We start from the raw sequence: 22,043 nt of genomic DNA, 5'->3' as shown, positions 1-22,043 counted from the left end.
AATTATATGTTTTGTTATTTTCTAGTTGGTTTTTGAAGAAGTGGAATTTAAAATTCTGTTGATTCACATATCTTTGAAAACTTATGTTGGTCTTTTATTTTTTCACTACTTCAGTCATCTCCTTTGCTTGGTTACTTAATGCTGGGTAGATTAGAATGTAGTTCTTCATCTTATGCAAAACATTTAATTTCTGTACCTATGAGGGGGAAAAAAACACTAACCTTCCTTCTAATTTGCAAACTAACTCTTATGTAGGCACTGTGAATTTTATGGATAAGGTGAAGGTGGGCATATTTTTCAATTCTTAGCATGGTAGAGAGGGATAGTTATCCCTTAAATTCAGAGAAATGAAAGTGTTTCCAAGTTACCAGAGGAACTCACTACTAAGTCAGAAGGTGGTGCAAGCTGTCAAAAGATTTTCAAAACATCTAGCTATATTCATGGATAAAAGTGCATTTATGATAAACTAGGATGTTAGGGCATAAATTCTAACTTTTGATGGTAACATCAAGGAAAAAATAAATTATGTGTCTTAGTGATGTACTAGAGGTCAACTCTTAAATTGATGACCAGTGGTATAGCTTAGATATTTTTCATGATAATTAGTGACAGACCTCTGTCAAGGTGTTTCACCAATGTACTCTCTTATTCCTTTTCTGATCAGTGTACTCTTCTGTGGAAAAACAGAACTACACTTTTAATGAGAAAAATAAAATGTTAAATTCCTTTAAAATAATATAGTTCTCTAAAAAATATTATTTTGGAACTTCTTGTATTAGTGCATCATCCAAGAGTTAACTGAAAGAATATAACTTTTTCCAGTCAGATGTCAAATTGAATAACAAATAGGCATTAAAACTGATAATTATTAATTTTACTATTGGTATATACATAGTTGGAGTCAACTCTGTAAATTATCTTTTCAAGTAGCTACATCAAACATTTTTTTTCTACCATCAATTAGCGTTTAAAAAATTCTGGTTGCTAGGTACTGTGCTGGCACACCCAAGGACACAGGTAATAATTGACCATTAAAATTGAATAAGATAAATTCTATGATAGAAGTAAATGAAGGAGAAATACAGACAAAAGTCATGTTGATGGGTGCTTAGGAAGACTTCCGCAGAGGGGTTGTGCCTAAAGTGGTCCTTCAAGGATGATAATGAGAAAATAATTCTAGGCAGAGTTGAGGGAATAAGGTGGGGAGGGAGTTGCTCTACACAGAGAACTAACTGCATGTGAACAGGCTTAAAAGTGAGAAAGAGTTGTGTCTGCCTCGTGAAGGTGCCAGTTTTTCAGTGTGACTGGAACTTAAGATTTAATTGTAGAGTGGAGTTGACAGCAGGTCAGGGTGTGGAGCAGTAAGGGTTACAGGGATGGCTGGAGAGATAATTTGGTCTTTTATCCCTTTTATAATAGTTTGAACTTTATCCAAAAGACTGGACTACCTCCTTCAGTAGTAAATTATTGTACGAATTTAAGGAAGGCAAACTCATTGTTATAATAAAGTAAGCAAAGAAATACAGTTTATTAGAAACATGTACAAGGGTAAGTTACTATATTTAAATGAGATTTTATTATAAATATCCATGCAAAATGCCATCCTGATTTAAGAGCATGAACCTTGAAATCTTTCAGATCTGGATTTCAATCCTGGTTTTACCACTTATATTTCTGTGACTGTGTAAATTAGGTAGTTCTCTATGCCCAATGTCCTCAGCTGTAAAATGGGGATAATAAAAGTATCTATATTCAAAAGCTTTTTGAGAGGGTCAAACGAAATTATGCTAAACAGTTTATAAGCACGTAGTAAGTCCTCAACAAATGTTAAACCGTTGTGGCTGTTTATTATTTTGGCATCAGTGATCTTTATAAGTATATTTATGGTCCCTAATCCCCATTTCTGTATGTATGTGGATATAGAGTAATCTTAATATAGGCCAGGAGACAGCATGACTGAGAGAGTAAATTTATGTGAAATCATATTCTTTTATAATATGTATTTTCTCTGCTGTTTTGAACTATCTAAATAATAACCTCCTGCCTTAAATATGAATCATAAACTTTTCCTTGAGATTTAGAAAATACTTTCTTTTGCTATAGTTAAATCATTTGACGACAACCTTGAAAGCATCACCATTATAAAAAAACCTATTTTCCCCCATCCTGCTAAGTTCCACATGTGGTTAGCCAAGTTAAGTTTAATGTTTTTATGTTGTTTTGTGTTATGAATTTTTCATAATGATTATTTTGACAAGCAGGTTCCTCCCGTTTTAGATGTTATAGTATCATGATGAATTAATGAAAACCGTAATAAATAAAGCATTTGAAATGTTTTATATTCTTTTCCTGTATGTGGAATTTACTAGTAACTTATAATGATTTGCTCTTTTATTTGAAAAATGGCTAAAAGTACGGTTTTTTTTTAACTCGTTACCCACCCTTGTTTTAGCCTTTGCTCTAAAATGAAATAGATGAAAAGCTTACTATCAGTCCTTCTGTGTAGTTTTACTTCATCTTTTGGTTAAATAAAGCTCATCCTTTAGATTCCTCAGGAAAGGCACATTCGTATATCCCATGAGTTCTGGAATGTTCTAAACTACTTTTCTATGACCTTGATACCTGCAGGACAGCTTGAGTGGCTTTAATATTCATGGGTCACACTTTTTTTCCTTGTTTTTTGAAAATACTATTCCACTGTTGCTTTGGTTTTGTATGTTGTTTTAAAGAAATCTAATGCCAATTCTCTTGACTTTTTGCCTGGAGGCAGTGAGGATTTTTTTTTCTTTATCATTAAAGTTTACTTTTACAACTGAGAGTTGATTTTTGTGGGTCATTTTGCTCTGGTCAGTGGACCCTTTCTCTGTGTATATGCTGGTCTTCTTTTATTTCTGTAAAGTTTTTCTTTGGATTGTAGAGTTAAATATTAGGGTTTTGGATTCTGTTCCCCCTGCTGTTTTGATTTTTCTTCTTCAGGGACACCAGTTATACATTTGTCTGACTTTCTTTGCTTATTTTTCATTTCATCCATGATTTCTCTTTTTTCTCAACTTCTTTATTTTATTTTAATTCTCTTGGTTACTTTCTGGCTTTTCTTCAATGCCCTGTATTAAGTTTTCATTTGAATCTATTCTCTCTTCTCCTTTGGATACCTTGTAACCCAGCCTTCATTTTTTTTTAATGTTTTGTTGTTCTATTTCTTCCCTGAGTTTGGTCATCGTTTATTTCATTTTATCTTGTTTTTTGTCCATTTATGTTTTTACTGTTTATGTTTCTAATTCAGCTATTTTTTCATATCCCCAAATGCTTGTTTGACAGTGTTTAATTGAGTTTGAAATGCTGTGTTTACAGTTTTCTTCAGGATCATGGTTGGTTTTGTGGGGGATACTTTTCATCAGCAGAAAAGCTATTATTTCCATTTTCTGATGTTTTGCAGTAGTTTTGTATGGATTTGGTCTGCTTTTTTCTGTGCCTGTTATTACTTGGAAAGGGTTCCTAGTTTGAGAGTGTTCTGTTCTGTCACTTCTACCCTCTTTTGTGCTATTTGCTTTATAGATGGTGGTGTTTTTGGTGGGAGAAGCCATGGCATGTCCTGTTTCTCTTTCATTTCTATCAGATCTTTAATTTTCCTCCTAATTTTATTCTTTCCCTCCACTGCCTTGTCTCCGAGGAGTACCACACTCCTATAATTTGATGCTTCTTTGAAGATACTTCCCTTACTTCTCCAAGGGTGTCATTTCTGGTTACTTCCATTTTCAAACCCCTCCTCATAGCCAGGGTAATGGATTACCAAGTCTTATACAGTATTTGGAGTTTATTGTTGCACTTTTGCTTTCCGCGGTTGATTTTGTCTCTGCTTACTTTAAGTCCTCTGCTACCCTCTACTCTTTCTTAGGGAGTCTTCTAAACGCCCCCCGCCCTTACTCACTTTCTGCCCTTATAAGCTTGTAGCAGCTGGAAGGCTGTAGAAGGTCTGTTGGAGTTTTTTATTTTTATCTCTACTTATGGGTAATTAGAAAGTCATAGTGTTTTCTTGTCTCCTTTTAATACTAAAGTGTATGTCCTGTGTGGTTTTATTTGTTTTCCTTGTTGATTTTCATGTTTGAGGGGAGGAGGGTAGAGGGAGAGGGAAGATTCAGAATCAAATGATTACCTTTCTTCTCAGTCCTGAGGTCACCTGAACGTATATTTTCAAATTATGAAAGATTTTATTTATGTCAAGCAAATACTTGCATTTTGTATTAGCTAGTAGTTGAAGCTTTCAGTTTTCTTAAGAACACTATATTTGAAATTATAAAACAAAAAATTCTAAAATTTACAGTAACATATTTTTATTGAAACAGAAAGTAAATGACATATAAGCCTCTATGATGTCACATTGCCATGGAGTTGTCACAAGCAATTATATAAAGTGGATATAAAATATTGGTATAATGTGCATATAATCAAGTGATAAGTAATCTAAGTAGTTTTATGTCACTCCACTGACATAAAATTCCCAGAGCAAAAGAATCAATAAATATAATAAAGCCCAACAGAAGTGAGCCTTTCAATGAAGTGAATTTAGATGTAAACATTTATGGTTAGATTAATTTGAATATAAATCTGGATGGAAGAAATGCCTTGTGCCTGACTGCATTTGGGACTTGGATGGAGTTTTCTTTTACAGTGGGGACCCCCCCAACCCCTAACCCCTGCTGCAGAACTCATAGCTGGATAGTTGCACAGACTTGCCTTGGTCATTTCATTAACCTTGCAACAATGCAAAGTCTCATTTTACTAATTTTTATTTTTTAACCTTACTTATAGTGTTATGGTGGGTTTTACCACTTTAGAATGTATGCTATACGTATGAGGCAATATGGGTGTACAGAAATTTAAGGCATGGTCACTTCTTACTAGTACCTTAGAATTTGGATGTAGAATTAGAATTTTAAGGAAAGTTTGCCAATGTTTTATACATATATATTTTTAAATAAACTTTTTGAGTAAGTAATTACATGTACAAAGTTAAAATATGTACATACATGTACAAAATTCAAAAGGTACAAAAGATGTATAGGGAAAAATCTGCCTTCTATCCCTGTCTTTTAGGCATCTCCCTTGCCCAGAGTAAACACTCTTGCTATTTATAAGCGTATATGTATGTGTTTTTAAAAACACAAATGGGAGTTTACTACTCTTTGATTTATACATAATTTTATAATGCTCACTTCAAATCATCACATTTAGAACCACTTCATTCTTTTTGGCAGCTACCTGATGTTCCATTGGTATGTACTCTGTTCTATTTAAGCAGACCCTCATTGATTGGCTTTTAAATGGTTTCTGATTTTTTCTTTGGATTATATTTAGGTTATATTATATGTGGTAATTTATAGAAATATTTTCAAATGGCTTTATTTCTGAGATGTAAAGAAATATTTCACAAAAAGTCAGGAACTTGGAGTTTAATTTTATTTATTTTTTATTATTATTTTTTAAAAATTATTTTCAAAATTTACTTATTTATTTTTGGCTGCATTGGTTCTTCCTTGCTGTGCGTGGGCTTTCTCTAGTTACGGTGAGTGGGGGCTGCTCTTCGTTGTGGTGCGCGGGCTTCTCCTTGCGGTGGCTTCTCTTGTTGTGGAGCACGGGCTCTAGGCACGCAGGCTTCAGTAGTTGTGGCACATGGGCTCAGTAGTTGTGGCTCGTGGGCTCTAGAGCACAGGCTTAGTATTTGGGGCACGCGGGCTTAGTTGCTCCTTGGCATGTGGGATCTTCCTGGACCAGGGCTCGAACCCTTGTCCGCTGCCTTGGCAGGCAGATTCTTAACCACTGTGCCACCAGGGAAGTCCCTGGAGTTTAATTTTAAATAGAGAAATTTTCCTGTCTAAAATCAAGGCTTATACTAACCTTCTTTTCACAGTTTTCCCGCTTGAGTTTATTTATTTATTTACTTTTTTATTGGAGAAAAATTGCTTTACGGTGTTGTGTTAGTTTCTGCTGTACAATGAAGTGAATCAGCTATATGTATACATGTATCCCCTCCCTCTTGGACCTCCCTCCTACCCCAACCCCCAACTTTCTTTTCCTTAATGAATTTCAACCTGGTGACCTTTGAGTTTGAACAAATATTTATTAAAGTTTTCTGTACTCTGCGGAGAGATTAGAATAAATAGAAAAGATGATTCATGCCTTTAGGAGCTATGCCTGACAAATTTCAGTTTGTTTGTAGAAACAACTTTCAGCATGAGGTGTTAATTCTAAGACTACCAGGACCTTCGAAAAATGTTGAAAAGAGTAGAAAAAATTACAAATAAGCTTAGGGATGGCATCAGTATAGTGGCAGAAGAATTAGCAACTTTAAAAATTAAAGTGATACTACTTGTCTTGGTAAGAAAGAATAGGTGTAATAGATAATTCTGTGTTGGTGGATGAGAAGGCAGCATAGTCTGTCAGCCTTATGCCTCTTTCTGGCAAAGGTTTAGAGTTCATTTAGACTCTTTCTGTAGCCTAAGATACCTGTCTCTAAAAATACCCCTATTTCTAAAATGTATGGCTCATAGCTCCTTGTTTAAGAAGATAACTCTGAAGTTTCCTTTGTTTTATTGAGATATAATTTACATACCATAAAATTCACCTGTTTAAAATGTATCCCTTAGAAAGGATAGTTCCTAGGGTTATTGTTTGAGATTTTTTGTGAGCTTAGGAGGGGTCCTCCCCACTGTTCCCCCCTACCCTAGTTTTATTGAGCAATAATTGACATACATCCCTGTATAAATTTAAGGTGTACAGCATCATGGTTTGATTTACATATATTGTGAAATGATTACCACAATAGGTTTAGTTAACATCCATCATCTCATATAGATACAATAAAAAAAATTATTCTTGTGATGAGAACTCTGAGGATCTACTCTCTTAACAACTTTCTTGTATATCATACAGCAGCGTTAACAGTAGTCATCATATTGTACATTACATCCCTGATACTTATTTATCTTATAACTGAAAGTTTGTACCTTTTGACCACCTTCCTCCCCCTACCCTCTGCCTTTGGTAACCACAAATCTGATGTCTTTTTCTGTGAGTTTGGTGTATTTTTATTGTTTGTTTATTTTTATTAGATTCCACATAAAATTGAAATCATATAATACGTGTCTTCCTCTATCTGACTTATTTAACTTACGTAATGCCTTCAAGGTCTATCCATGTTGTCACAAATGGAGGGATTTCCTCATTTTTTTTTTATGCCTGAATAATACTCCATTGTATATATATATATATATATATATATATATATATATATATATACCACAACTTCTTTATCCATTCATTCATTGATGAACACTTAGGTTATTTCTGTGGTTGGCTGTTGTAAATAATGCTGCTATGAACATGGGGGGCTGCAAATATCTTTTTGAGTTAGTGTTTTTGTTTCTTTCAGATATATTCCCAGAAGTGGAATTGCTGGATCATATGGTAGTTTCATGTTTAATTTTTTTAGGAACCTTCATACTGTTTTCCATAGTGGCTGCACCAATTTATAATCCTACCAACAGTGCACAAGGGTTCCCTTTTCTCCATATCCATGCCAGTGTTTGTTATTTCTTATCTTTTTGATAATGGCCATTCTGGAAGGTGTGAGGTGATATCTCTTTGTGGTTTCAATTTGCCTTCCCCTAGTGATGTTGAACATCTTTCCATGTACCTGTTGGCCATTTGTGTATCTTCTTTGGAAAAATGTCTACTCAGGTCCTTTGCCTGTTTTTTTAATTGAATTATTTCTTTTTTGCTATTGAGTTGTATGAGTTCTTTATATATTTTAGATATTAACTTCTTATCACATAAATAGTTTGCATATATTTTTTCCAATTCTGTAGGTTGTCTTTTCACTTTGTTTATGGTTTCTTTTGCTGTGCAGAAAGAATCTTTTTAGTTTGATGTAGTCCCACTTGTTTTTTATTTTGTTGCTTGTGCTTTAGGTGTGATTTCCAAAAAATCATTACCAATACATATGTCAGGGAGCTTTTCCCCTATGTTTTCTTCTGGGAGCTTCATGGTTTCAGATCTTACATACAAGCCTTTAAACATTTGAGTTAATTTTTTTGAGTGGTGTAAGATAGGTGTCAGGTTTCATTCTTTTACATGTCAATGTCCTGTTTTCCCAGCACCATTTATTAAAGAGACTGTGTTTTCTCCTTTAAGTACTATCAGCTCCTTTGTCAAATATTATATGACTGTATATGCTTGGGTTTATTTCTGGGCTCTTGATTCTGTTCCATTGATCTGTTTGTTTTTATTCCAGTACCATACTCTTTACTATAGCTTTAGAGTATAGCTTGAGATCAGTAAGTGTGATGCCTCCTGCTTTGTTCTTCTTTCTCAGAATTTCTTTGGCTATTTGGAGTCTTTTGTGGTTCCATATAAGTTTTAGGAGTGATTTTGTTTGTTTTTCTGTAAAAAATGCCATTGGAATCTTGATGGGAATTGCATTGAGTCTGTAGATGTCTTTTGGTAGTACTGACATTTTAGCAATACTAATTTTTTCAACCCATGAATGAACACAGGATACCTTACCATTTACTTGTGTCTTCTTCAATTTTTATTTTTTTTTTTGCCGTAGGCGGCCTCTCAGTATTGTGGCCTCTCCCGTTGCGGAGCACAGGCTCCGGACACGCAGGCTTAGCGGCCATGGCTCACGGCCTAGCCGCTCCGCGGCGTGTGGGATCTTCCCGGACCGGGGCCGAACCCATGACCCCTACATCGGCAGGCGGACTCTCAACCACTGCACCACCAGGGAAGACCCAATTTTTTTTTTTTTTTTCAATCAGTGCCCTAGTTTTCAGAGTAGAGATATTTTACCTCCCTGGTTAAATTTATTCCTAAGTATTTTATTGCTTTTGATGCTCTTGTAAATGGGATTAATTTCTTTATCTCTCGTTCAGAAAATTCACTGTTAATGTATAGAAATGCTTCTGATTTTTGTATGTTAATTTTGTATTCTGCAACTGTACTGAATTTGCTGATTAGTTTGAATAGTTTTTTGGTTGACTCTTTAGGGTTTTCTGTACAGTTGTTCTTCAGTATCTGCAGGGGATTGCTTCCAGAAACCCCTGCAGATAACAGAATTTGCAGATTTATCTCTTATATAAAATGGCATGGTATAGCCAGCCATATATAAAATCATGTCGTCTACAAATAGAGACAGTTTTACTTCTTCCTTTCCAGTTTTTATGTCTTTTATGTTTTTCTCTTGCCTGGTCGCTGTACCTAGGACTTCCAGTATCCCCAGGTTTCTACCAGGCAAACCAGGCAAACCAGGCCTGCAATTTTGCCTATATCTCCAATAAATTTATCTATGTCTTCCCGATTACCTTTTACCACATCCTCCACTGTTTTCAAGAGTATTCTTGAAACCTCTTGAACTTCTTCATGCTCTGCTGTAAATAATCTTCGAAAAAAAGATTGGGAGCTGTGTTATGGCTTATTTCTTCCTCTGGCAAAATCTCTGAGCTAAGGCTGTGGAGATGGGTATGGGGACAGTGGCATGTTTTTCTCTGAGGACACCCTTACTTTAGAAACTAAGTGCTGGGGAGAAGGAGGAAGGAAAGTAGGTTTGGTTTGCTTCTCCTGGCAAGATACCAGCCCTTTACAAGCCAGGGCAAAGGGTTGGGACCATAGGCTTAGTGCATCACTCAAAGTAGAGTCTCTGTCCCACCAATTTAGGCTGGGTGCAAGAAGTGAGCCCCTCCTCACCTCTTAGCTGCCCTTGCCTAGAACTTAGTTTCAGGAAAGGTAGCTGAGGTAGAGTGTTACATGGAACAGGGTCAAAGGTTTTTTGAAATTAAGAAAGTTCGTGTATCTATCCAAAAGAAAGGAAGACATATCCACATACAAACTTTTACACCTATATTTGTAGTAGCATTATTCATAGTAGCGAAAATATGGAAACCTGTGGAACTTTCAGCCTCACCCCCTGACCTCTAGGGAGGGGAGGGGAGAGGAGAGGAGAGGAGAGGAGAGGAGAGGAGCAGCTGGAAGTTGAATTAGTCACCCATATCTGTGGTTTAGTCATCATGCCTGTGTAATGAAGCCTCCATAAAAATCCCTAAATTATGAGTTTCAGAGGACTACTGGGTTGGTAAACACATGGAAGTGCTGGGAGGGTGGTGTATCTGGAGAGGGCTTGGGAACTCTGCACCTTTTCCCCCATACTTTGTTCTGTGCATCTCTTCTGTTTGATTGTTCCTGAGTTGTTTCCTTTTATAACAAGCTGGTAATTGAGTTTAAAAAAAAAAAAAAGTAGAAACCCAAATGTCCATACCGTACAATGGAATAATATCCAGCAATTAAAAGGAATGAAGTACTTAGTGCATGCTACAACATGGATGAACCTTGAAAACATGTAAATGAAAGTAGCCAGTCACAAAAGGCCACATATTGTAAGATTCTATTTATATGAAATGCTCGGAATAGGCAAATTTCTGGAGAGAAAGTATACTGGTGTTTGTCTAGGGCTGAGGTGTGTGTGGGGAAAATGGGTATGGGATTTATTTTTGGGGGTGATGAAAATGTTGTAAACTTAGATAGTAGTGATAGTTGCATATATCTGTAAATAGTTTAAAGCCATTGAATTTTACATTTTAAATAGGTGAATTTTATTGTCTGTGAATTATATCTCAATAAAGATGCTAAAATAAAAGAGAAAGTCTAGTCACTCTTACTGTCTTTTAAAATGTACAAGATATATCTATCTTTTTATTCAAATATTAGTCAGGCCAACTTTGCAGAGCTTTTGTGATTTTACAAATCATAATAGGGTTGTATTTGCTATCTAAGTAGGAAATCATTTGTATATGTGACAAACATATTGTGATATAATGTAGTTTACTCTTTGTGGACTCATAGTTTTTAATCTTCTACAGTATTATATATTAACATTTTACTTTAGGTATATTATAAATTTATTGGAAGCATTGATTTTTGTGATACTTTAACTTATTTCTAGTATTGTAATTAAGTTCTATAATTTCGTATTTCCCTTTCATTCTTTTTTTCATGATTCTAAGAAAATTTACTTAATAGTATTAATAATAATTCATATCATTTGTACATTAGAAAGCACTGATTTTGAAAGCTTGGGTTCTTGAATGCAATTATTTTTAACTATGTCTCTTCAAATATTTTAGCATAGCTATTTAGATCATGTAGTTATATTTAACTTGCATTTTTCCTCTCTGATTTGTCCTCCACTCCTCCATGTAATAAACAAAAGGACATTTGTTTCATTGATGGTCCTCTTCTGTTAGCTATTTATAACTATTTTGTCTCTGAAATATGTTTTTTTTTTCTTCTAAGGGCATCTTAATATTGCCTTTATCTTTTCTTTGTATGAATTCTTAGGAAAAAAGGCAAAGTGTAATAGTCTCTCTAATTTCTTCTGTCAACTTAAATTCTCATAGAAAATTAGATTCTTTTTGCCCCAATAAATTGTTGTCATAGTAAAAATAGGTTCAACTATCAAAATATACTTTTGTTTGAATGCATATGAGATATAAAAAAACCTGTTGTTTTTCAGATTTAAATTTTAATAAGTTGTAATACTTTAAAAACTATTTAAAATTAACCTCTTTGGAGAAAGGTTACCTTAAAAATGTTTTAAAATATTTATACATAACTAAGAAAAATGTATTCCAAAAAAACTTTTTTTAGAAATTATAAAATTTGCTTAGATGTTTTTCTAGAAGGACTTGAGTAGCCATTATTCCCCACATAGAATAGATTAAATAGATTTAAATACGATTAATAGAATAAATTAGTAGAATAAATAGATAAAGTAGATTTAAATATGATATAGAAAATTGGCATGTGATATATTGGATTATTCCCCCTTCTTTTTCAGGAACTCTTGGTGTGATAACAGAAGCTACAATAAAAATCAGACCAATCCCTGAATACCAAAAGTATGGCTCAGTAGCTTTCCCTAATTTTGAACGAGGAGTAGCCTGTTTAAGAGAAATTGCAAAACAGGTAAAAACAAAAACAAAAACCCACCCATATATATTTATATTTTAAAAATTCTGCTGCATAGTTGATTTTGATATGTCACATATAATCTTCATATTTAGTTGTGTTATATTTGTGATTTTTACCCAGTTCTATATGAAAAGGTAATGTTGTAAAATCATCCCTTTAAGTTCAGTTGCTATTTCTTTGAGTAATTATACATCTATTTCTTGGTTTAAAGAACGCTGTACAATTTTAAGACAAGGTAAGGTATGTACCTGAGTTGATGGCTTCAAATGTCTCTGCCTTTATTGAATGTTTTCTTAAGTTATTTTTGGGTAAGATATTTTGTGATTAATTGCAGTAATATTTCATTTTTCTTAAGATATTTATTGAAATTAAAATAATTGGCTGAATATTAATGGCCCCAAAATACAGAAATTAAATATAAGTAATCAAACTTTATCAGTTCTTAGAATGTGCTGCTACTAGGCCTTACTTGTTTTTTAATATTTCCTTAGCTATATCTTAAAGTAAGTAATATAATATAGTATAACATAATACAAGATATTTAGATATAAGCTAAGAAGAATTCCCACTTTCCCTTTCTTTAAAAAAAAGGATATATTGTCAAGGGTTTTAAAAAGACTAAATAATGCCAAGTAATTTTATTTCTTCGTTAGTTGTGTGTATCAGTGTGGGAGTTCTTGCGTTTCTTTAGACATTTGGTTCATTGTTTAAACTATAATGGTTTGTGAAAAAATTCTTATTTCAACATTTCCCAGCAGGGAGGAAGTCAAGGGAATATACTCCAGCCTCTCTCTTCTTGCTTTCTCCAAACTCAGAGTTCTTTAATACTTCCCATCAGCTATACCCAATTTGAATCTTGAGTGCAAGGGAGCTTTCTGATGTGACCCATATAGGTCAGCTTCTGGGTATTCAGAGTAGGGTGGAGGGAGGATCTGATAAGGAAAAAGAGTGGTATCTAGCAAGTACTCCGTTTCATTGCGGACTTTGTAAGATACTGAGTCTTATCTTCATACCATTCCAAGAGAACCAAACCACTATTAATGTTTTAAAAATATATAAAATGAGTAAAAAAAAATGTTATATTTACCATTTCCAGTGCTCTTTATTCCATACACTCAGTTTTGCCTTCTGAGACACTCATTCTTTCTTACAGTTTCTCACTTTTAAGAAGTCCAACTATATGATCACCTAATCTAACAGTTGAGAAGGGTAATTTTTATAATTTCCAAGTAGCTTCAGTTACTTATCCTTAGATTGCTTTTTCCCCTCATCAAGATTTAGTCATAGGCTCCTTAATCTTGGTTGTCTTACTCCTAGGTAAAGGGAAGAGTTTTAAAAGACACGTATAGTCATGGAATGAACATTCTTGAACTTGTGGCAGGTTACTTTGGTGGTGTTAACGCAGAAGTGATGTTGAAATCCTTAAGAGCTCCTAATTCACTTGAACTTTGAGGATATTATGTTATGGTTGAGGAGCTAGTATTATGCTATGTTTGCTAAAATAACGAGATGGCAGTAATATTTAAAAGTAGAATTATTGAATAAAGGAGTGGAGATAAGTTTTAGATGTAAATATTTGAGCACCGAGCAGTAAAGTTCACGTGTGTTCTGATAACTTGTTGCTAAACCCTTCCATCACTTAAAGGCCAAGGAAGTAACTTCAAATTTAAGATACCTCAGGTATTAAGAAACAAAAGAAGTACTTGAAGAGCCTTATGGTTTTGCCTGTGAATTCATTCCTAGAAGAATGGGAAACTAGGGTTTTTTTTGTTCTTTTTAAGAAAATAACCATAAATTCACCAATTAAAAATCAAAATAAAAGCAAATATTTTCCATAAATAGATATTTTCTGATTAATTTCAAATCTTCCTTAATGAGATATTTTTTATTCTAGTGTTTTCAATTTGTATTGTAGTTCATTCTTTGTGTTAACTACTTTTATTTTTATTTGTTTTTCATCTTTGTCAAGCTTGACTATACCCCTCCAAGAAAAGCTTTATTATTAAAGATACAGTTTATATTGTCCCTCTTGTTCAAGTTTTGAATGGCATGTTTTTAGTTGACCATTATTGCCTCCATTTTTTTTATGGCAAAATAAACATGAATGCCAAATTAGATTTTTAAAATAATTACAGAATTTATAAAACTAGTCTGATTTGTATTTTTAATAGAAGATCTTAATGAGTACACACTCAGTCTATCTCGGCCAACTCTGCCCCTTCACAATACCTCCCCTCTGTTGAACACAGATTTAGTAGACTTGTTAAAAAGTGTTGTTATATGATCTTTGGAATAGAAGTAGACATATTTTATGCTTTCCTGAGTGCTCCATCTGCTTTTCCGCATTAAAAATACTCACATGTAAATCTGTCTTAGGTTTCATTAATGAGAAATGGTGTACAAATGTCAAAATCCTTAATTTATAATTTCACTAAAATTGGAAATATTGAATTTAAACATAAATAGTTGGTACAATTTGTTGCAGTTTTTGTTACAATTTAATATGCTCCTGATAGAAAGTAACAGATAAGAGCTACTTGTGATAATGAAAGGCAGGTGGTAACATTTTTCTTCATCTTTGCATAAATCAGTAAAAGTTTTTTTAAAAATTCTTTGTATATTTACAATATGACCATAATCTAAATTCACTACACAAAACTATATTGAATATATATATCTTGGGATAAATAAAGGTGATGATTGATAGAAAGTGCCACCCTGTGGTTTAAAACCAGGTCAAAAAGAAAGCTCCTTTCTAATCTATAGTTTTAATAATTTGGTTCTCTGTAATTAGTAGTAGATAATTTTTAGAGACAAAAATACCATGTAATTGGAAAGCTTGCCTTACTTGAAACTGATTGAAAAGTCTAGATAGATAATATTTCATTCTCAAATGTTGCTCTTATGAATGAAACACTTGCTAAGAATAGTTACTGGGATTTGGAAATATTCCACTATTTGGGGAAGCTGCATTTTTTACTCTTGTTATACTGCACATATAGAGAGGCATTCCCTTTCCTGGAAATGGGTAAATGTATTATGTTTAGGGACATTTGTATATTAGTTTATAGAGTATACAAATCTCATGTGTCAAGAATGGTACTGTATATGCTGCCCTGCTTTATAACAGTATTCTCAAGCAGAAAAATTGAGAAAATTATCAGGTTTTGGCACTAGTCATTGTTCAGTTTGTGATTTGGAATTTCAGTTGATAGCAAGGAAATTAAGATCCATTAAAATAGACGGTACACGGTTTACGATTGTGCCAAATTCTTGATTGAGTAATGAGTTGGCTGCTTGTAATTCCTCACTGTCATTTCATAGCACTTCCATTTTTGCACTATTTTCAGACTCAAGTTGCTTTTGGATGAGTATCTTTTGGAAAGAAGCGGACATGATTGTTCACAGATAGCTAGGTGGGCTCTGTGTATATTTTTATCACTATTCTTACTGAAGGAAATAAATAAAGCAACTTTATACTGGCAGCAGAAGGATTCTACTAAGGTCACTCATCTGATCTTTGTCCATGTGAGGAATTGTCCTCTTTCAGTACTTCACTGCCTTGTGAGGCGCTAGAAAGGAAGATTTAGTGGAAGATTAATGTGATTCTATCTCATAAGTGGCAGTCCAGTAGAATCTCCAGCTTTACTCAGTAGATGGGTAAGTGGCTTTTAAGATTTTCTCAGAGAGTAGATTTCCTACTGTAGCTTCTCAAGAGGGGGGAAAATTGTGTTTTTTAATCAGAATATCAGTGTCAGATATAATATTTTATTTTTCTCTTTTATTGTTTGTTTTAAAATGGGAAGTATGTTTTTACAAGGGTTGAAGGGAACATGGAGTGTTGAAACAAGTTCAAAGGCAATTTACAAAGTTTGGGATCTTCCCCCACCATTTGCCAATAAAAACTTAGGAGTTATGCCTTGTGGTATTGAGAGAGGACCAATTTGTTCCATTATGAGGAAACATTGACTGTCTGTATGTGGCATGGATTAGTACAAATTCCTCTGAAAACTGTATTTCTCAGTATCAGAACTAGGTTTTTAGAATTACAGATTAAAAGGCAGCTTTTTCTTTTGACAAGGGATGGCCCTTTCTACCTACTATCACTTTTATTTTAAACAATTTTAAACTGATAGGGTATTTTTTTCTAGTGAGTTTAGACCGTAATTTCGGAAGATATACATAGTTCATGTCTGACACTTCAGACTGTTATATCTTAATTCTGAATTGTTCTGTTTTCAACTTGATTTATCCTATAGGGGTTCAAATAAATTGAAAGGAGTTAGGTTTAGCACTTATATTGTAAAACATTTAAAGCTTATTTATATTAAGTGATAATTCTTGGAGATAATTTGTTACATATAGAAAATGGAATTGTTATTTTAAATCATTTTTTGATGTCATGTTTTTCTCCCTCTGAAGCAGAGAGAATAACCTAGCCAAATGTTTGGTTAATTGGATTCTTTACTGTGTGATCCAGCAAAATGTATCAGACTTGAGGACAGTTATGAGACATGCTCTAGTCATTACACCTTTACTAAACTGAAAATGTACAATTTTGACCAGGAGACTGTTTGGCATTAACTTTTGCCCCTTCCCTTAACATAAGTGGAGGGAAATATCTACCCTGTATTATGTATTTGTTTCATTCTTTAAAACGAAGAGATAATTCTCTTGCTAAAAAAGTTCTTGTTTACAGTGTAGATTCCTGGCTATAAACCAGTGTATCCTTTCTAATAGGATTAACCAGTTTACCAGTAGCCTTAAATATTGCATGATTTCATCTGTGGTGTCAATTCCAATTTATTATTAGAGGAAGAACTAATTCTGTCTACATTTTAAGCTTTTATACCTAGAAATTTGATTTAACAGAATTCTCTTCTTTTACATATCCTTTTTTTGGACTTTTAAAATTAATTTATTAATTAAATTAATATCCTTTATTTTATTGTGTTTTTTATGTGGGAGAGTATGTTTTTAACTTTATATCCAACATAGTGCAGTTGATATTATGTAAGTTAAATAGACATGGTTTCTGTCTTCTAACAGTCACCAAAGATACTGCATATCATGATAAAATTTTCTGTGCTTAAATTTTTGTATAGCCGTATACAAGGGGTTTGGTATTGAAGCATTAGCTTCTGATACAGTATGTTAGTAGACTATCTCCAGAATAGTTTTAAGGCTCAGGAACTAGGGCCATTCCAGAGTCTATACTGAAAGTTTGATTTACTCCTTGAAAAAACGAACCTTTTCAATTCAAAGATTATTCATTTTTTAACCAAGATACCAGAGATAGAGGACTGCCACTCAGTGCTTATATTTTATAGTTTATCCTTATGAAGTTAGAAGAAATCATGCAGACGTATGAAACATGTTAATATTGAATTTCTTTCGCCAGTAGCTAGTAAACTAAGATACCTCCTCGAACAATGTGTCTCATCTGAAGTGCGAGTTCTGGTTTTCCCTGTGACAAGAAAGCAATATGACTTAGTTCCATAAAAACAAATTTTGCAGAAATCTTTTGATGTGTTTCTTATAAGACTAATTAGAGTGGTTGTTTTTTATTTTTCAGGTTACGTATTCAAGTAAATTCCTGGTTGTAGCGTCATTAAAGGGAAGAAATTGGCAGCAATTTGACTTAGTCAGTCATATACCCATGCTTTGAGGTCACTGTGGTTCATTTATTTCTTCTTTGCTCAGATAAAACAAAGATATTGATATTTATTTATTAGTCCATAATGAATTTCTCATGATTTTTTTAGACTATTTACTAAAGTATAAAGTACAAGCAGGTGACCTAAGCGATTTTAGTCAGAGTGCATTTATCATAATAAAAACAAAATCAGTTATTTCATTAACTCCACTTCAAGTAAGCAGTTTTTGTTTGAGTGTTCCTTAAATACCCTGAATGTATCATCAACCCACCATTAAAATTTCTAGGTAAAAATATCCCCTCTCAGGTTAGTTCTGATCACCTACCACCAGGGGTCACTTTAACTCAAGGACCCTTTTTCCCTTTCCTCATCTATGGAATACTCTAGCAGAGCATAATTGTATAGCACGGGATTGAATTTAGAGCTCAAATTCTCAGAATTTGTGATGTCTTTAACTTTTAAAGGAGTTATTTTGAATTTTTTTTACTTACCAAAGTAGTTTTATAGCATTAAAATATAACCTAATCTTAACTGTAAGCATAGTAATCTAGTTTGAATGTTTTTTAAGAATAGTAATATTATTTTGGTTTTTTGATTATAAGGGCTCCTATTTAATTAGGTGTCATGACTTCTGATTTAAAATTCTAAGAAACTTTTCCTCCTTTGTATTTTTAGAATGATGCATAGTGACTTACAGGTTATTTACTGGAGAATCTAAAGCAGTCTTGATGCTGTGCTTTGCTTATGAGAATTTACTTGTGACAATAACTGCAAAACTCCCTTCACTGACTTTTTAAAAAATGTGGCACTATTAAAACATGAGACTTACTAAAGCTGTTGGTTTGATTTTGATAATTTTTAAAAGTCAGTGTTGAAAGTGAATTTAATATTTATTATCTAGATACAAAAAGCTTTCTATAGCTTTTAATTCTTTTTTCAATATATTAGTATGTAATCATCAACTCTGCCTCAGTATAAATAGGAACAGTGGATGACTGACTAGTTTATATAACTCAGCTGTCAAGTTAAAATCATATTCAATATAGTTGAATATCAGTTGCTGTATGTAGCAAGTGCCCTGAAGCAAGTTTCTCACTTATTTTTTCAACTTTTATTTGAAAATTTTAAGCATACACAAACTTTGAAAGAATAGTACAGTGGTCACCTGTATATTCATCTTGTATATGCAAAAATTACTAACATTTTGCTGTTTGTTTTACATATTTGTGTATTTTTCCTTGACCATTTGAAATTAAGTGGCATTATGACAGTTGACTTCCAAATACTTCAGTATATATCTTCTGAAAATTAAGGTGTTCTTTTTTATAGCCACAATACCATTATCATGTCTAAGAAAATCAGCAGTACTTTTTTCCCTGGTTTTCTTTTTTTTAAATTAATTTTCAAATTTTTGTACAATTTTTAAAGACTACTTTCCATTTATAATTACTAACAAATATTGGCTGTATTCCCTGTGTTGTACAATACATCCTTGAGCTTGTCTTACACCCAATAGATTGTACCTCCAACTTCTCCACCCCTATATCCACCCCACCACTCCAGCTGATAACCACTAGTTTGTTCTCTATGTCAGTCCAGCAGTAATTTCTTAATGCCATCTAGTATTCATTCTATAATCAATTATTCCAGTTGTCCCCAAAATGTATTTTGTGGATAGTCTTTCAAACTAAGATCTTATCAAGACCTACATATTGTATTTTAGTTATTTCAGAGATTGAATTCCACTAGAAATTTACTATAAATGTAATATGCTTTTTTTCCATTTTCTGTTATATGTGTGCTTATGTGGGTTGTTTTCATTAATAACACCTGCTATAGATACAGGTGAAGTAAAATCTGAGTGGCAGTAAGAGATGGAATTTACAAGTTGTTGGTAGGAATTTAAAAGTTTTTTTTCTAATAATGACAGAATGGCTCTGAATTCTTTCTCATATTTTACTGGTGTGCTTAAGCCCAAACATATAAATACATATGTGATATTCTGTTTATTTTATGAAGAAAAGAAACGTGGTCTACTCAGGCTTTTTTTGTTTTATTTGAAGTTGATGTGCCTGTTTTAATAAAAATGTTTCAGGAAAATTGATTTTCCTTTAGTATTTTGGAAACTGGTAATGTTTTTAGAAGCATTAACCCAACTACAAAGATACGTTTATACCAAGGTTTGAAAGTACTCAGGTTGTAGATTTTTTATTTTATTTTATAAATGTACTTTTACTAACACCGCAAAATAGCAAGTAAGATGGTTTTCATGTAATTTTTGTTTCAAATGTGACTTGAAAGCTCTGTGTGTGTAAGTATGTGTGTGTCTTTTGTGATTTTTAATTTTTTTTGAGGCTGTGTGGCGTATTTGAAATATCGTTCATCTAGCTGTCAGGATATCTTGGTCCTAGTTCTGTCTTTACTGTTTTACAGTCATCTGACCTCAGGCATGTCTTTTAGTCTCTCTGGTTCTTACATCCTCATCTGTAAAATGAGGGTAATACCAGTTCTGCTACCCCGACAGAGTTGTTTCTTATATTAAATAAAGACATATGAAAACAGCTTGTACACAATAGTATTCTATAAAATGTAAGGCAATAGGTTATTGTTATGTTAAGTATATAAATTACCTAATATTGTTCTTCAGATTTTGCAATGACTTTTAAAAAATATAGATTGTATTATCTCACCTTTAGTATCAAAGATGAGGAAATAAATTATACAGTGTTCAAAATAAGAATCTAACCAGTCATTTTGTTGGGTAAAATAAGGTATGTATTATGAGTGATTTTATAAAATTAAGTATTTGTTCAATTAAAAGCACATAATAGCAAAAATGTTATAACACACAGTTAAGGTATATATTTATAAGTTTTGTTCTTTTGAGTGATTCTATTTTCATAAATCTCAACATTGTTTTGATAAAGATTTTATTGATAAATGTTATTCAGAAGATAAATGTTTAAAAAGTTTACGACAGTCAAAATTTTGTGGTCTGAAAGCAGCTTCTTGGTGGAAGTTTAACCATGTTAAAAAGTTGCATAGAATATAAAAATCCCATTTAGGGTAAATCTCACTTAAATTCTTTGGAAAAACTGTAGCTAACTTAAGCCTTGCTAGTGTTTGTATGGTAGTGTTGTAGCATCACAAAGTTAATTTGAATATTTGCTTTCTTCATTTTTCTTTCCTTGCACCTTTTAGTGTGTGCCTAGATAAATATAACACAGGTGCAGTTTTAAATGTTTTAGATACATAATGTTATGCTTCAAGTTTTGTTGCTGTTTTCATACAAGTAACCTTGAAAGATCTTAGAATTCTGCACATTGTCTGATAGTTTTTCTATTTAAAATGGATTATGAGAAGCAATGAAAAGAAAGAACAAGTCCTTATCTATGAAGACATCTCAGTTAAATTTTTAAAGTGTTTTGGCCCACAAAAATGCCACCACCATCTTCCTCATTTTAAAAGAGTATAAGAGTGCAGTGACCCATTATGGTTCATCAGTGGCATAATGCTCTAGGCATTGATTTTAGTTTATAAGTTTTCTACTTTGTTTTAAAATAATCTACTTTGAGGCCTAATATTTCCTTTAGGTATTTCCACAGGTCTTTGCTAGGCATTAAGCAGATCTTGCTGCAGATAAATTAAAGATCTGGCAACATGTGTATGTATATATATATTATGTACATAGATTTCTTCTCTCCAAATACTTTATAGAAGCCACTGATGTTTTATTTGTTGTCATAAAACTATATAAAAAGTTAACATTTTTTTCCTGTATGTGTCCTTAGGAACTAAGCTCTTAATCTCAAATACAGAAAGATGACATTCATTTTCTACCTCTCTAGCTTCTTTACTGTATTAAATTTGTATCACATTTTTTTAATCTTTTTAAAACAGAGATGTGCTCCTGCATCTATTCGCCTCATGGACAACCAGCAATTTCAGTTTGGTAAGTAAGGAATGGTACTTTAAAAATTTGCTCACTAAGCCACAAAAACTTATGAAACACCAGTTATGTGCCAGGAAGAGTACTGAGTACAGAGCTAGAAAGATAAATGTCATAGCTCCTGTCCTTCAGGAAGTTCTCAGTATAATGAGGACAGACAGTTGTATAAATGAATGAGTGCAGGAGTGTTAGAGGTGATATGAAAGAAGACTGCACTGGATACCCTGGTGCAGATGCAGAAGGGGTTGATCCTACTTGATTTTGCTTGAGATTGAGGCAGAGCGTGGGGAAAGGCTTCTTGAAGGAGTGATGCTTAGACAAAATCTTAAAAGGTGAATAGAAGTTTGCCTGAGACAGTCTCTTCTTTCCTACCAAATTTTTGTTCGCTTATCAGCAAAAAATATGAAATTGTAAAA

General features: G+C 33.1%; 1 protein-coding gene across 2 annotated transcripts in view; it reads left to right on the top strand.

Annotated features, from left to right (window-relative positions):
* Nucleotides 1-22,043, top strand: part of AGPS (alkylglycerone phosphate synthase) — a 141,205-nt gene that overhangs the window by 67,943 nt on the left and 51,219 nt on the right. For both annotated transcript variants that reach the window (XM_032638171.1, XM_032638170.1), the window contains exons 11-12: nt 11,888-12,015; nt 21,579-21,630. In XM_032638171.1, coding sequence (XP_032494062.1) covers nt 11,888-12,015; nt 21,579-21,630 — 180 coding nt within the window. The remainder of the gene's footprint in view (nt 1-11,887; nt 12,016-21,578; nt 21,631-22,043) is intronic.

The sequence above is a fragment of the Phocoena sinus genome, chromosome 7 (assembly GCF_008692025.1).
Source record: "Phocoena sinus isolate mPhoSin1 chromosome 7, mPhoSin1.pri, whole genome shotgun sequence".
Taxonomy (NCBI): Eukaryota; Metazoa; Chordata; class Mammalia; order Artiodactyla; family Phocoenidae; genus Phocoena; species Phocoena sinus.
Note: the sequence above shows the minus strand (reverse complement) of the source record. Positions and strands in the feature narration are given on the sequence as shown.